This window comes from Uloborus diversus, chromosome 4 (genome assembly GCF_026930045.1).
Source record: "Uloborus diversus isolate 005 chromosome 4, Udiv.v.3.1, whole genome shotgun sequence".
NCBI classification, from domain to species: Eukaryota; Metazoa; Arthropoda; class Arachnida; order Araneae; family Uloboridae; genus Uloborus; species Uloborus diversus.
This window is the reverse complement of record NC_072734.1, coordinates 60,433,499-60,450,910: the sequence shown is the minus strand read 5'-3', so window position 1 is coordinate 60,450,910 and position 17,412 is coordinate 60,433,499. Positions and strand designations below refer to the sequence as shown.

Genomic DNA, 17,412 nt, shown 5'->3' with positions numbered 1-17,412 from the left:
TTGAAAACATTTGCAAGCACGAATCTTAGATTTATACGGAACCCCTGTTTACATGGAAAAAGACGTTCATGTCTTTTTGCATTATAAAATTGGTTCCTTGTAACCCCAATACACGTGTCTGCAAATTTTTGCTCATTTTTTTTTTCTTTTTCTTTTTCACACTTCACGATATATATTTTTATGTTTTAGTGCAAAGGCATTTATTTATTTCTGGAATCCAGACATATTTAGTAGAAATTTCCATTGAAAATTGTACGCATCTATCTTTCTCCAGTGCAAAGAAATAGAACTATACAATTTCTTTTTCTTGCAGAGTTTCGCTTCCATATTCTGACTGAACAAAATACGTTTTGGAATATAAAATATCAATATGCATTCTGAAGGTTTTAATGAAAGTTTTTAAACTAGGTTTTTATATAGATTAGACAACCATATCTTGACGACTCATTGGGGGACGATTTTTATGAAATTTTTAAAGTCATTATTTTAATATAAATCATCACTTGCTATGGAAAAAAAGAGCTGCTATCAGTTGACTAATTTGATGTCTCTGAGTGTTTAACGTGTTTTAAAGGTAGTAGTTGAAATTGTCCGCTTTTACGCCAGCGCAGGGAAGATGGAGGAAGGGGCGTGCCCTTCTATCTGTTGAGTGGATTTGAGGTATAGCAATCCTGCTACTGACGTTGTACCTTTTTACAAAAGTTCGAATTTCGGTTTCGGAACGAGTTGTTTTTTCACAATTTAAATTTTCATTAATGACAACTAGTAGTATTTAGTCTCCACACTTTTGAGCATTCTATTTCCCTTCGCTCAAAACAAACCAGTAAATTTTAACTAATTATGGTACACCAACCCGCCGAAAGCGGCTATAGTAAGAATATAAATTCTGAAGGATCAAAAGCTCCTGCACTTTTTCTGTTAGAAATTAAACTTGGAATCAAACTTATATTGTTTTGTAGAGTGTTGTGCATGGTAACAGAATGCTTCTGTCAGTTTTGCTGCATTGCTTTCAAAATTGTAGATGCATGGGTTAATACGAGGTCTTTCGTTTGCACCATTATCTGTTTGTTCCTTCTATAATATTAACTTATTAACTGAACTGATAAACAGCTTCAGCTTCAATGAAAACTTTTCTATTACAGAAATAACTCTGTATCAGTGACCAAACCCGTGCCAATCACACATTCGTCTTCAGATAAGGCTCCTTACGATTTCAGCGATGGACAGTTGCCGTCCTGGGCAAAGAAACAGGTAGGTACAGCATTCCCAACTAGTGGTTCGCAACCCCCAAGGCCTGCGGTAAAATAGTATTGTTGTGGCGGGTAGGTAGGTCGTTAGCGTTAAAAGGTAATTTAATATATTTATTGCGTACATATATTTATTACGTTTACGTTGTTAAAAATATGACAGTGAAGATCAAATAATAACCAGGAATAAAAGGTGTAATTCGGAAGTTTCAAGACTGATTTTTTCTGAGAAGGGGAGCGCACGCGGACTGGTGCGGATGGGCTGTGGAAGATGTGGGGGGTGTCAGTGAACGAAGGGAGCTGCGACAGTTGGCTTCGAAACAGTGGAGAGTGCGCATCGCTTGCTGCGTGAGAGCATGTCATTGACCCCGGTCGAAAAGTAGGAGATACGAAAAAAGATTTACGCTGGAGTGCTCCGCCGCTTGAGGGATCGAGTCTGCCGCGTCCGCCTGACAATCAATAGAGATTTGAATCTCCTCCACGACAACGCGCCCGCTCACACGTCGCTCACCGACGATGAACTTTTGGTCACGTTTAACGTGACAACACTGGTGCAGCCTCCCTGCAGCCCCTAATCTAGACAGGTTCAAAAAGGAAGCGATTCGACCTTCATCGATGGAAAAAAGCAGTCCAGCAGGCTTCGACGAGAGCCCTTCACAGCATATTGCCGGAGGACATCCAGAAGGGCTACGAACAATGGAAGACACACTGGCAGCGCTGTGTTGATGCTGAAGGATTATATTTTGAAGAATTTTAGTGCGTTGTACTTAAATGTCCAATAAATTTCTAGTTCTGAGATCCGTCTTGAAGCTTCTGAATCATACCTTGTATATTTAAAAACACGTTAACTCCCCTGTCTCTCTCTACACCTTCACCAAGGCGGTTTAAGCCACATACAAAAGGAGTTGAGATAAGGTTATCTCCGAGTGCATTAATTATATGTTCAGTTATACGTTTGTTTAATTTTAATTACCACAGGAAAGTGAGTAAATGTGCATATTTCTTACTATTTCATTTATTATAAGTTAAAGATGTATATGTAAAAGACGCGTTTATGAGGGAACCCCCCCCCCCCCCATAGAATTACAAACATAAAAAATCCGTAAGCTATGTATGCATGCAACGGTAGCTTTGTTTAAAGTAGTTCTTTGCGCGTAACTTTTTTTCAAGAGTATAAAAGCAACCTTCCCCCCCCCCTTTTTTTTAAAATTATGGATTGATACTTGATACTTAAAAACAGGTCGTTTAGTCGAGACAAGTGGTGATGATCAGTCAACTGTTTTCAATTGAAGCATCTGATTTCAAAACAACACAGAGTTAGGATACTGAAAGCTGTTGTAAGCTATCATCTCACCTGAATAAACACCAAAGAAAGAACTAATAAACACGGTGGGAGGACAGCGAAAACGCCACATCGGTTATTCACAAACGGGTTTTTAAATAATTTAGGCAGGCAACAAAACTTCGGAAGGAAGGTTTTCACGCTTCCTGAGTAAAAGCGTGAGAACATAAACTGTTTTGTGTAATCTGAAAGGATTCTTGTCAACGGCACTTAGAAACCATTACGCCTTCGTAGACTCGGTTAAACAAAACATCCGACGCTTTAGGATAAATTCGTCGAGTAGTTCGAAAGAAAATTAGCAGATGAAATGAAGAGACACGTTTGCACTGGTGGAAGAACACTGGAGCTGCTTTTCTAGTTAAAATAACTTTCCTTTTCACATAAAATTAGTTTAATTCAATTTTTCCCGCATTTTTTTCTTTGTAACATTCGGCAATTATTTTTGAAACTTCTTTAACCTCACTTGTCCGACAATACTAAACAAAAGCTGTTTATATGTTACTGTATCTAAATAATTTTTTATTTTTCATAATTCTGTCGTGCAGCTGCCCGTCAGAAGAAATGAACCACTTTTGACTCTTAACTGAGACTAAGAATCACTTTTTTGGTACAGATATAATTAATCAGTAATTGTTATAACTATTTATGAAGAAATATTGTAAGAATAAATAATTCCTTTTTATTTTACACAAATTTTCATTTTTTGATCGTTTCAAAAGATAGGTCCACCTTCAGAAATTTTGCTCTTACCACGTTCATTTCCAAAAAGTTTGCATAAATCTCGTTGCTTAGTCTTACAGAGAGATTATGCTGGCTGCTGTAGAGGTATTTAAACAAATTCAAGCATCACGATGTAAGCAAACGAAATGGTTCGTCGTTGCAGTCTTTCGCTGGTTGAGCAAGGGAAAATTGAAGCATTTAAAAAGTATGGAAAATCGAATAGAGAAATAGGCAAGCTTTTAAATAGATCGCATAATGTTGTAAACAATTCTTTGCGACTTAGAAATGCTTATGGGAGTAAAAAATCATTTGGCCGCCCATCAAAAGTGACACCTCGACAGAGGAGGACTATCGTAAAGGACTTGAAATCAGGAAATATAAGCTTATCCACTTTAGGCAGATAACAAAACCCTCCAATATCGAAATCTACAGCCGATAGAGTAGTAAAGAAGTTCGCCAATTTTGTTTACGTGAAGAAGAAAGCAGTTCCAAAATTGACTATAAAGCACAAAGAAAAGAGATTGAAATTCTCAAAGGAAGTGATGGCCTGGAAACAAGATTGGCGTCGTGTGATATTCAGTGATGAAAAGAAATTCAACTTGGATGGTCCAGATGGCTGGCAGTATTACTGATGGCACGATCAGCGTAACGATAGACAGATATTCTCGAAAAGGCAAGCTGGTGGTGGCTCCGTTATGCTATGAGCCGGATTCGGAAGTTCTGGAAAAACTGATTTTGCATTTGTAGACAATCGTTTGAATGCTGCAGGCTATCAACAGTTGCTTGAACAATATTTGCTTCCACAATCAGAGTACATTGGGGACCCATTCTTCATGTTCCAACAAGATAATGCTGCTGTGCACGCTGCAAAGTTCACTTTCGAATGGTTTTGGATCAATGGTGTACAAGTTTTCGATTGGCCACCGAGCAGCCCCGACCTGAATGCAGTAGAAAACATGTGCGGAATGGGACTATTCGGCGCGGTCGTTTCGGCGCGACCCATTTCAAAACGACCTGTTCAAAAATCGAAATCGTCTGCATAATAATATGCCAAATATTGCTTAACAATTCTAGATATGTTCTTTTTTTTAAGTTTTGTAAAAGGTTTTATGAAGTAATAATTTTAAAGATGTATTTTGTTTTCTTTTTTATTATTAGTTGATAAAATAAAAGTTTTAAAACATCATAATTTTTCGTAGTAGATAAGTTAGGAGACAGTATTAACATTTTTCTATGAAATTTTAATTTAAAACTCATTAAATTTAAAAATTGATTTTTTTTTTGGTTTTTTTTTTTGTTTCTGATCATCAATTTGTGCACTTACGTAAATATCTTTTCTTTGTATAAAAATTAAAAACTGTCGACTAATAATATGATGAATTTTTTATATTTGTCATTGGCAAAAGTTAACGTTTTGAGAAAATCACTCGTAACCCTGCTCTCTATAACGTTTTAAGTTGTATAGCGTGCTTTGAACACAAGACAAACAAGAAAAAACTTATAAGACTACACGGTACAAATAATATTTATTATGAAAAGATTATTATTATATATTGCTTTTAAGTTTCATGAAGACTAATATAATGAATAAAAAATATTTTAAACTTATCTTTTTTATGAAAATAAAATATTTTGTTTTCTATTTCCTGTAACTGTTCTATAACACTAAATTGTCGACTAACTGTTTAGTAACAAAAAGAAAAAGCAACAATAATAATAATAATAATAACAATAATAAAGCTTTAAAAAAAAGGTAATTTGCAATAAATTTATAAATCGATTACAGAAAAAAAAGTGTTCAGAACTAACTTTCAAAAATAAATAATTTTTAGTCAATAAATAAAAATCAAACATTGCCCGAAATTTACCTTGATGTCCATACATACATGGGTTTGCAATAGTTAAGTCGAGCTTTTCAGTTAGTTTGAAAAGTGTTTTCACGTGAAGAAGACTCATGAAATTATTTCCAATAGCTGCTTCAACAAAGAAGTAATCACCAAAATACAAAATGGCTCTGCATTGATTAAAAAAAAAAAAAAAATTGACAAAGAGGTAGGATTGGTACTGCCATTATTTACTAATTTTTCAAAATGTTTTCCTTTATGTCATCGCAGTAAAACATACGTGGATCACAAGTGCCCTTTCTTTCCCCACAGTGTATTTTTTTTAAATAATTTTAACTAGCTTCTAGAGCGACAAATTCTCATAATTCTTCCAAAAATCCTTTTTCTTCTTTGAACTAATATTTCTGAAATTCACAAAGTTCAGAATGCTAAAATCTGGCGCCGAAACGGCCAGCGCCGAAACGGTCAGCGCCGAATCGGCCAGCGCCAAAACGGCCACGCCGAAACAGCCGCGCCGAAACGGTCGCGCCGAATCGTAACAAACCCATGGGGTGGGTATACTCGGAAGAGCGGTGTATGGAGGCGGAATACAGTACAGCAGTATTGCAGACTTGAAAAAGGCTATTTCCACCGAATGGTCAAAAATCGAGACAAATTGTATGCAAAAACTTGTAGAAACCATGCCGAAAACGATTGATGACCTTATTCAGAAAAAAGGTACAAATATGTCGTATTAATTCAACATTAATTTGACGCTTGGCTCAATGGACTTATCTTTTTGGAACAGCTGTTTAATGTCAATTTTGTTTAACTTATTATTCCTATTATTTGTATATCTTAGTGTATTATTTTACATTGAATGAAGCAATTTAGTTTATAAAATAGTACTTTGTACACACAATATATATATATAAATCCTTTTTTACCAATATAACTTTCGAGTTTACGGATGGACCTATCATTTCGACACACACTATTGTACAGCATTTGGAGAAAAAATGCTTTCCCAAGTTTTATTGTTTTCTTACCAGGGACGCAACCAGAAAATATTTTTATGTGGGGGGGGGGGGGGGGGGGGCATAATTTTTTTTTCACAACACTCTATCTGAGTTCTCTCTCTCTCTATCTCTGTCTCTTTACATCAATATATATTTATTATTAATATTAATATTATTTAGTAAAATTCCTGAAAATTGTATAAGTTTTGCAATTTATTCAAAAACTGTTGTAAAAACATTAATTGTTCTTATGCCAGAATTGAAATCACGTTAAGAATAAACTTTAAAGTACTTGAAACAACAGTATGGCGGTAAGATGTTCAAATTAATAAATGGAAATCAATACTTTTTATTACTTCGTTTACTATATTAATGAAATAAATCAAAATGCACACGAATTTTTATCACCAAAAGCTCTAAACTATTCATATTTTTAAGATCATTCAAGGAAAGAAGAAAAAAAAAGGAACACGTTAAAATGGCATGAAATCACTTGATGAGTCCTAAATATCCACATTGCATATGTACACTTATAAAATTGTCTTATTGTCTACAATACAAAGTTTAACCGTCGTTGTTTCTTGATTAGTTCTTCAATAACTTCATCTGGTTCTAAAACTATATCTTTAAAGTAAGAAAAACAACGTTAAAAAAAGCAAATTTGCCAACGCTTTTTTTTTAACGTTGTTTTTCTCACTTTACTGTTCAGCACAAAGGTATTTATTTATCTTAACTATATCTTTGTTGATACAAATCTGTGCTAATCCATTTAAGCGTTCTTGCATCATTGTGCTTCTTAAATAGGATTTGAGACGACGCAATGTTGAAAACGATCACTCCGCGGTAGCAGAAGAAATAGGCAGTTATGAATAGGCGAAGCAGTGTATTGATTTCTGGAAAAATGTCACGGTTGCACTCTAAAAGACCATCGTGTGCGGGTTTATTTTCTGAATTTTGCCACTTTAACTTCCACCTAGCGAATTCCCCTCGAATCACACATTGTGGGCCAACATCGTTTTTATAATACTCTATCGCATCGGAGAGATCTTCAAAAGAGGTTTTAGAAACATTGGCTGGGATCAATCCTTGTATTCGGGCGCACTTTGCATCATGAGGGGCGAAACGTTCTTCAAGCTGCGAAATTATATTCTCTATATAAAGTTCACTGATGTTTCAAACGAGTTCCTAACTACAGAAAAAATAAATGCCGAAAAGGAGAGAGGGGGAAGTTTTAAATGACCTCTCGTCGTCCCGGCTTACTGTGGAACCACTTCTTTTCTCAAAGCGCGTTCATCTTCGTTCGAATTAAAAAAAAAAGAGTATTTTTGAAAATTGTTCAAATTAGCGTTCTGGGGGGCGGAGGGGGGGGGGGGCACAGGACCTGTGCCCCGCCCTGGTTGCGCCCTTGTTTCTTACCTGTTAATTACTACTCTACAAAATTGTCGCTTGGTAAAAAAGGTTGTAGACCTTTGTTATAGAGCAATCTTAAAACCAAAAGCAAATGTTGAGTACCAGTGGCAGACGCGTGCCAACATTTGACGAGAAACATTAAATGCGTTTAATTTTAATGTTTAAACTCCTGGCACTTGTTTAAAAATGGAAAGGATGGTTTAACATCGACCGAATATTTGTGTCTGCCTTCCTGCCCACCTCATAATTTCTGCGTGCTAACCACGCCCCATACTTACTCGTTGGCTGTCATTTATTTCATGATTTAAAAATTACCTCCACCCAGAGGAGCATGATTTGCTAATTGTAGACAAGAATTCCGTTCATGTTCGTATTGGTAAATTATGTATCCCTAAAGTCTACTATGATGTTTTCCTCACTGTCGCAATGGATGGGAATCCATCACAGGACTGATTTTACATCACAAGATTGAACAGAACAACAAAGTCAATAAAATACATCTATTGTTAGACTTGTTTTTGCAATCACATCAATAGAGAGAACTTGTCTATTCCATTTTAAGTCGTTGGCAATAAACAAATGATAGTTTTCTACGTAAAAGTGATAGTAGTTTAATCATGGAATAGGTAACAGCCAATAAGTAAGTGACTGACAACACAAAGACGTGTTAAGTGAATAATGTAAAACCAATGATGTGAGCTCATAGTTTACGACAAAGATTGTTGCCGTCGTTTTGAAATCAGCATTGGATGCGAAATTTTTGTTTACTGTTACGAGCTTTTGATAATTGGGTGGTTTCTTTCAGTCAAAAGTACTACTTTTAGTCATTGAAATGGATAGAATGAGCAAGAAAAATTACATGGAGCCAGAAAATAGTTTCATTTTCCCAACAGTTTTTTTAAAATTAATTTTTTAAAATGTCCGATTTTTCAAACAAGGCATGGTCTTTATGACGTCACAAATGATGCAATTTGGCGCATTTTTGTACTACATTTAAACGTTCTGATAATCAAGCAGCGAATTAAAATTTCGCTTTACGCTTGCTATCGACCATTTCGTTGCCAATACACGTGAGTAAAGATGCGAATTAAATATTTTGTTCTGTGAATGGCAACATTGAATGGCATTTCATCATTTGTGATGTCACACGACAGAAGTGTAAACAATGAAAGCGCACCGATTTAAGTAATTTTTTAAAAATATTAAACTTAAATAAATTATTTAAAAAATGTTCAGATCCTATGTTTTTAAGCATGCTCTTTCAGAAAAAAATACTTTTAAAATTTTGGAAACTACCCCATTCTTCAATCAATCTGGAATTTCATCTGTTTCTAGATATCAGAGGACTGGAAGCCTGGGGGAAAGTCTTCCCCTCCCCCTATGCAACCACGTGGCAGATGGGCGCAGAGGCTGGAAGGGCAACAACTTATCGTCAAATCTTATTCCTACACCGACTCTGTGATTCCGATCCCACAACCGACAAGTAAGTCAAACCAAAATATTGTAACGGATTCGGTGCGACTTCCACTTTCTTGAAATGAAGACACAGTTCTTGATAAAAACACAGGAAATTTATTTACACTATGTACAGGATAGATCTTCAACAACTGCTAAATTATTCATCAGCAATTAAGCAATTATCACACAACACCGTAAACTCAACGTTTACACACGTATTTACTTCCAAATACGAAAACAACACAGCGAAATGCCTCGCAATAAACAGAGCAAAAATGCACTCAGTTCGAAATCTCAATCGAAACTCCCTGTTTATCCATTGCCAACGGCTTTTATAAACACCGAAAAGAAATTTCTCAAATATTCCACACGCTTCTGTAAAGTAGTAGACCGTTATCAAATTTTATCAATGAACAAAAAGGGAATAGGGGTCGTATATTTTAGCCATATGAAAAAGGGGTTGTATATTCATTACGGGAAACTATTTACAGGTTACGTTACTACAATAATTACTATTTACAGGATTTGTAACATTGCCCCCTTCCTAAGGACTGCACGTCCCGGGCAGTACAATCCCCAGAAAGGGTGCCAAACTTCTATCACATGTTCACAAATACACACATTAAATAATAACCAATAATGCATAGGAAACACAATAATAACAAGAAATATTACTAAACATTAAAAGCAAAAAAATTATCTACAACTTTTATGTTATCAACCATGGTTGTTTACGTAATACTCATGAACTATGGCCATAGTATGGGGCTAACCGATCATAATGTACAACCCTAGGTTTTGCATTAGGTGATTTTTGGATCCTCACTACGACGTCATTTAGTCGGTTAACGACTTTGTAGGGTCCATCCCAATGCGACTGCAATTTGGGTGAAAGACCTTTCCGTCGGATGGGATTCCATAACCAAACCTTGTCGCCTTCGTTGAATTCATGTCCAGTAGACCTTGTGTCGTATCGGGTCTTCATCTTCTCCGCCGCGATGTTGATTCGCTCTCGTGCGAAGTTATGAACGTCTTCCAACCGGGCCTGGAGATCCTGGATGTACTCCTCAGGCGATGAAGGCGCATTCGGAGGACGACCGAAGACGAGATCACAAGGTAGCCGAAGCTCTCGTCCGAAGAGCATCTGAGATGGGGGCATATCCGGTAGTCTCGTGGACAGCACTGCGGTAGGCCAGCAGGAACAAAGGTAGCTTCTTGTCCCAATCCTGTTGATTTCTGGAGACCATAAGTGAGAGATTATTCAGGATTGTGCGGTTAAATCTCTCCACCATGCCGTCCGATTGTGGGTGTAGTGGTGTTGTCCTAGTTTTCTCAATTCCGAGAATTTGACATAGGCCCTTAAACACAGCAGAGATGAAATTCCTCCCTTGATCGGAATGAATCTGCAAAGGTGTTCCGTATCTCGAGATCCAATGTTGGACTAGAGTCTCTGCTACGGTGGTAGCCTCTTGATCTGGAATGGGATATGCTTCCGGCCATTTGGTGAAGTAGTCGATGGAAACAAGAATGTATTTGTTCCCATCAGCAGTTCTTGGTAGAGGACCCAGGATGTCGATCCCAATTCGTTCGAAAGGAGCTCCAACGTTGTACAGATGTAGCTTCCCTCTGCTTCTTTTCTTCGGTCCTTTACGAGCAGCACAGGCGTCACAAGAATGGCACCACTTCTCCACGTCATCCTTCGCCTTGCTCCAGAAGAAGCGTTCCCGAACTTTATTGAGGGTTTTCAAGACACCAAAATGTCCTCCAGTCGCACTACTATGTATTTCTTTCAGAACATCTGAAATCCTTGATCGGGGAAGTAGTAACTGCCACCTAGATGTTTTGCCGTCGTCAGATTCCCATTTTCGGTGTAGCACGCCGTTCCGTAAATGGAGCGAGTTCCATAAAGCCCAGTATCTTTTTGTTGCAGGACTGAAGATGGAAACGTCCTGCCAGCTAGGTCGCCGACTGTCACTTTCCATGAACTCCAAAATTGGTTTTATGTCGGGGTCTTCAAGTTGATCTTTTCGAACTTGGTCGTCACTCCATGGATCAGGTTCTGATGATATTGGAGTCACTGTCACCTGATAGGCGGTAGGGCTAGTCGTTCCATACTGTTTCTCGATCCGGGAACAATAGTGGCAGTTCTCAGGACAGGGTCTCCTTGATAAAGCGTCAGCATTACCGTGAGATAACCCTTTTCGATGCTTGATCTCCATGTCATATTCCTGGAGCCGCTGTATCCATCTGGCTATCTGACCTTCCGGATTTTTGAAGTTCAAAAGCCAAGTTAATGAGGCATGATCTGTCCGAAGCAGAAATTTTCGGCCGTAAAGGTAATGATGGAAGTGTTCTACAGCTTTCACTATGGCAAGTAACTCCTTTCTGGTGACGCAGTAATTTCGCTCCGACTTTGTTAAGCATTTGCTCCAGTAAGCGATGACATGTTCATTGCCGTCAATTTCTTGGGATAAAACAGCTCCGATGCCCTCGTGGCTCGCATCAGTGTCTAGGATGAAGGATTTTTCAGGCTGAGGATAGGCGAGGATAGGCGTTGATGTTAAAGCCTCCTTCAGTCGTAGAAATGCATCTTCGCATTCTTTGGACCATTCAAACTTTTGCTTGCTCTCCGTCAGCTTATGCAAAGGTCGTGCAATGTTGGAAAAACCCTTCACAAACTTCCTGTAGTACGTGCAGAGCCCCAGGAAACTTCGCAGCTGATGGATGTTTTCGGGACGACTCCAACTCTTGACCGCGGATACCTTTTCCGGATCGGTTTGTACACCCTCAGAAGAGATGATATGACCAAGGTAGTTCACTTCCCGGCGGAACAAATTACATTTGGACGGGCTTAACTTCAGATTGGCTTCCTTAAGCTTTTGCAGCACCTTCCTAAGATTTGCCAGATGTTCTTCGAAACTGCGTCCCACGATGATGATATCGTCTAAATAGACCAGACAGGATTCGTAGGAAAGTCCTCTTAACACTGTCTCCATAAGACGCTCGAACGTAGCTGGTGCATTGCAGAGGCCGAAGGGCATCACTTTAAACTGCCACAAGCCTTGTCCAGTTGTAAACGCTGTCTTCTCTCGGTCGTCAGGGTGTATTTCAACCTGCCAGTAGCCGCTCTTCAAGTCCAGGGTCGAAAACCACTTGTGTCCGGAAAGAGTGTCCAAGGTGTCGTCTATCCGTGGAAGAGGGTAGCTGTCTTTCTTGGTGATTTCATTCAGCCGTCGGTAATCGACACAAAATCGGGTGGAGCCATCTTTCTTTCGGACCAAGACGATGGGAGAGGCCCAAGGACTAGATGACGGTTCGATTACATCATTCTCCTTCATCTCTTTCAGGAGGGTCTCAACTTCCTTCTTGGCGAATGGTAGTCGTCTTGGATGCTGCTTAATAGGGAGGTGTTCTCCAGTGTAGATCCTATGCTGCGTTAAATTCGTCCTGCCCACATCCTCCGATGTAGATGAAAACAGATGCTTGAAGTCGTCCACCAATTGTTCCGCAGCAGTTCTTTGATCTTTCGATAATGGCGCACTCCCAAGTAACTTCGATGTCAAGGACTCAGAAGACACAGTCTCGGGGGAATTGATTCTTCTAATGATGCAGTTTACTGGAGTACAAGTTGCTAACACTTCACCTTTCCGAATATTCCTTGGCCTTTCACTCACGTTGGCGACTCTTACAGGAATTACATCCTTAGAAAGGTCCACAAGCGTAGATGCTACCAGCACTCCTTTTAGGCTATTGCTTAAGTTAGGGGATTCAATGAGTCCAAATCGAAAACTATTGCTTCCTTCAATGGAGCCGGGTATTAATGATTCTGACCTTGAGGGAATTGACGAATCTGTTTGGGCAATTATTTGATGAGCGGATTTTACATCACTTTCTGCGGGAAAGACCGCTATGTCTTCTCTCGTCGAGTGCAGCTCATTAGTCTTGAAGTCGAGGTTGAAGTCATACTTCTTTAAAAAGTCCAATCCGAGAATGAAGGGGTCTGTGATAGCAGCAACGAATGCCGTATGATGGTAAGTGGCATTTCCAAACACAATTTCTAAGTTCACTTTACCTTCAATCTCGATCTTGTCACCTGTCACAGTTTGGAGGGTAACGCAGGGCGGCGTCCATAGAATGTTGAGTCCAAATTGACGAGCCACATCTGTTCTAATGATTGTAACATTGGCTCCAGTGTCAATAATCAGTTCGCAGGGAAACCCGTTTACATATGCGTAAACAAACAGTCCATTACTGCCGCCACTCGTCGATGAAATCTGGAAAACTTTAAGATGGGGCTCATTCCAATTTGGCGACCTCCGCCCCGCGAGATTGCCATGGCTTAGTTTTCCTGGACCTGCGAGGGAGAGGTGCTCTTCCCTCTGGTTTCTTGGCGAGCTTCACAGTTTCTTCGTAAGTGACCCTCGCAGCCACATTTCCAGCACTTAAGTGATTGTCCATTTTGGTCCTTGGGAGCCGAAGTCCTTTTGAGGATTCCTGCAATTTCTTTTATTTGCTTTTCCAGTTCTGCAAAGCGTGACGAAACCGGATCAGACTCATCAGTTTTCACGCCGCGGACTGAATGGCGATCTTTGCGGGTTGCTTGCTGGGCGGCCTCCAACTTCATCGCATATACAACAGCAGAACTCAGGTCTTTGACATCCGCCATCCGTAGAGCTTTCTGGATTTCCGGATCTCGAACCCCGTCGATGTAGTAGTTGAGTGCCAGGTTGTCCCGAACATCCGCAGGACAGTCGCAAAAAGCAAGATGAGACAGTCTCTCGATGTCCGCCGCGAGCTCTTGCAGGGTTTCCCCGGTTTTCTGGAAACGGGACTTCAACTGGAGTCGGCTGAAATCTTTCTGGCACTTCTCACCGAAGCGAAGCTCCAACGCAGATGTGAGGGCGGCGAAATCCAGGCGCTGGCCGTCCGGAAGGGTCTGAAGAATGTCCGCTGCGTCACCTCTCAGGGATGCTGCAAGATGGCAGACCTTAGTAGCAGAGTCCCATCCGTTCGCTTCCGCCACTATCATGAACTGAGTTTTGTAAACCTGCCACGAAGTTTTCCCATCAAAGGTGGCAAGTTTAATGGACGGTCGAGCAACCGATGTGGGAGCGCCAAACTGTACAGAGCTGCTTTCCGCGATCGCAAATCTCCTTTCCAGGTCTTTAAAGATGTCTTCTTTAAGTTGATGAAATTTTCTATCTTCTTCTTCCAGTTTATTTTCTACAGCATTGCATCGGCCTTCAACGGAACTTAATTTTTCTTCAAATTTCTCTTCGATTTTATTTTCCACTGCGATGAATCGGCCTTCAACTGCCTCAAACTTTCCTTCAATAGCATCAACTCGATGCTCTATCTCATTAAATTTATTTTCCATCACAGTCTTTACCGAAGTAAGATCGTTTTTAATTTCCTCTTGGTTAGAAACTAGGTCATTTTTCAGCACCGTTAAATCACTTTTCAATTGGTTTTGATTAGCCGCCATATCATTTTTTAATTGTTCTTGATTAGCTGTAAAACTTGCAGTCAAGTCACTTTTTAATTGTTCTTGATTAGCTGTAAAACTTGCAGTCAAGTCACTTTTTAATTGTTCTTGATTAGCAGCCATATCACTCTTCACAGAGGTGATTGCGTCAAGAAGTTGTTTTAATTGTTCATCCATTGCGCGAGTAATCACCATAAAAATAAAGTCCTAATTCAGAAAAAGTCTTTATGAAAAAATGTCCCAAGTCACACTTACTCCAAGAAAGTCCAGAAGAAGCCCCACGTTGGGCGCCAAATTGTAACGGATTCGGTGCGACTTCCACTTTCTTGAAATGAAGACACAGTTCTTGATAAAAACACAGGAAATTTATTTACACTATGTACAGGAAAGATCTTCAACAACTGCTAAATTATTCATCAGCAATTAAGCAATTATCACACAACACCGTAAACTCAACGTTTACACACGTATTTACTTCCAAATACGAAAACAACACAGCGAAATGCCTCGCAATAAACAGAGCAAAAATGCACTCAGTTCGAAATCTCAATCGAAACTCCCTGTTTATCCATTGCCAACGGCTTTTATAAACACCGAAAAGAAATTTCTCAAATATTCCACACGCTTCTGTAAAGTAGTAGACCGTTATCAAATTTTATCAATGAACAAAAAGGGAATAGGGGTCGTATATTTTAGCCATATGAAAAAGGGGTTGTATATTCATTACGGGAAACTATTTACAGGTTACGTTACTACAATAATTACTATTTACAGGATTTGTAACAATATCTTGCCCTACAAAGACCATCATTGTTACTCTGTTCCTTAGTGCTCTGTGCACTTTAGCACAGAACAGTATGCAGGGGAGAGCGGGGGTACTTTGTCACAAATGGAATTGTGGAAAATTGTAACAACGGAGAGACATTTTGCAATTACCACAAGCTGCCCAAGGTTGCTGCCACCCTGTACAGACAGTCTCAGACACGTCGTGTGTCAGTGAACTTGACAAAGAGTGCTTTATTGTTATTAAGTGCTCAAAGTAAATTTTTTAGTTGGTGTTTTGCATTTTGCTACTCTGTCACTATCTATTGAAGGTATGTGAATATAATTTTGTCTTAACCCTTAGTTAATTAGCCATACACTGATGTATTTGTGTAAAAGCTTAGTTAGTTTTTTGCTGAAACCATTGCAAAAACAAAACAAGTACATGCGGGAGCACTTTTTTTCACAAAACATTTGGATCACTTTGTCAAAAGTATGGATACAATGTACGAAGTGCAAAGAGTGATGATGTCCAAGAAATGTGGACTTGGTTTCGTCTCCTATGTTTGTGAAAATTGTGACGCAGATGATGATGGTTAAAACTGTTGTCAATCACGAAGTCCCGGAACACTTGCATGTTAACACACGTTAAAAAAGTCGGATATTGTAATAAGCTTCTTCGTTTACAGTCTACTCCCGCTATAACGCGATCCGACTTACGCGAAATGGCTATAACGCGAGTTTTTCAGGAGCAACGAATTTTAGAGCTAAAGCGAATTTCTCGCTCTCAACACGCGAAAGTATTTGGAAAGGAATCGTGATGCTAAGTATCGGAGTTGTTATTGACTATTAAACATTGACTTCGTGAATGTACTTTCATCCTTTTAGCATCACTGACTGCGCAAGTTCCCACACACCGCAGAGGCACAACACAGCTTCATTAGTGTATCACCACTCCTCATATATTTTTCATTTATTTATTCTAAATATGAAAGTTGATGAAATATTGTGGCACCTAAATACGCTGTTTCGTTTAAAGTGTAAAGATGGAAACAAAAAGCGAAAGTTAGTGAGAATTTAAGGAAAGGTAAATATTCTTGATATGTGCTTGAATAACTAGAGAGTAAATCGAAGGTAGCACGACAATTAGGAATGAGTGAATCTTTCATACGGATAATTAAAAATCAAGAGAAGGCAATCTGTTTCAGTCCAGACCTTAAGTTTTAATATGAAGCTCGCAGATAGTGTTTAAGCAAAATGCAAGCAATATGAAATTGGAATCTGTTCTTGTATTGTAGTTTATAGAGACCTTGAAAGAGGGGTGTTACCGTTACCATAGATGTAATACCGTTATAAATGTAAGACGCTACTTTTATTATTAAGTAGCTTACTATTACTTTTTTTATTAAGCAGACGAGGCTACTGTATTTAAAAATATATTAGAATGACAATCAGACTGCGCAGCATAAATCATCATCTTTAAGTTCTAAATGTAACTTATTGTATCTACTGAAAAAGTACTCTTACAGTGCAGTGCTTTATTATTACTACATACTACGTATCGTACTGTTTTATTTTTATGTCTATCTCTCCTATTGATCATTGATTTTGTGCATCGTAACTGTATTTTACGTTGAATAGTGCAGTTTTTTTAAAAAATACGGTAAACATTCAGCTCTTTATGTAAAAAACGGCAATGTATAGTTACAAAATGGTCTAAAATAGTTTTCAAAGGTGTTTAAAAATGTTTAAAATAATTGGGTATATTAATAAAGAAATCATATACTCAACACTTTTCCACAACGCGAAATTTCAACTTACGCGAGGAATCTGTAGGAACGCATCTTTCGCGTAAGTCGGGATCCGACTGTATTATGTGTTATCACTTTTTCATAAACTTTCAATTTTTTCCCCGTTTTTGTTCCTCAATTAACAGAAATACTTAGGCAAACCCTGACGAGACTAACTTTCTGTGTAGCATTTTGTGGTTTTCCAATAGCAGTTCAAAATTTTTCTAGGAATGAAGCTACAGAAAACTCCCCCTAAGAAAACTTTCTTTTGCACCTAAAAAAATTCAGTCGCTGGACATGGCATTGATGTAGGAATTCCATTGTTGCCATTACTTTGTAAACTATTAAAGAATTGT

The 17,412-nt window shown here is 38.6% G+C and overlaps 1 protein-coding gene across 1 annotated transcript in view; it reads left to right on the top strand.

Annotated features, from left to right (window-relative positions):
- Nucleotides 1-17,412, top strand: part of LOC129221505 (mitogen-activated protein kinase-binding protein 1-like) — a 149,847-nt gene that overhangs the window by 94,659 nt on the left and 37,776 nt on the right. Inside the window, exons 19-20 of the mRNA XM_054855995.1 lie at nucleotides 1,143-1,251; nucleotides 8,897-9,044. Coding sequence (XP_054711970.1) covers nucleotides 1,143-1,251; nucleotides 8,897-9,044 — 257 coding nt within the window. The remainder of the gene's footprint in view (nucleotides 1-1,142; nucleotides 1,252-8,896; nucleotides 9,045-17,412) is intronic.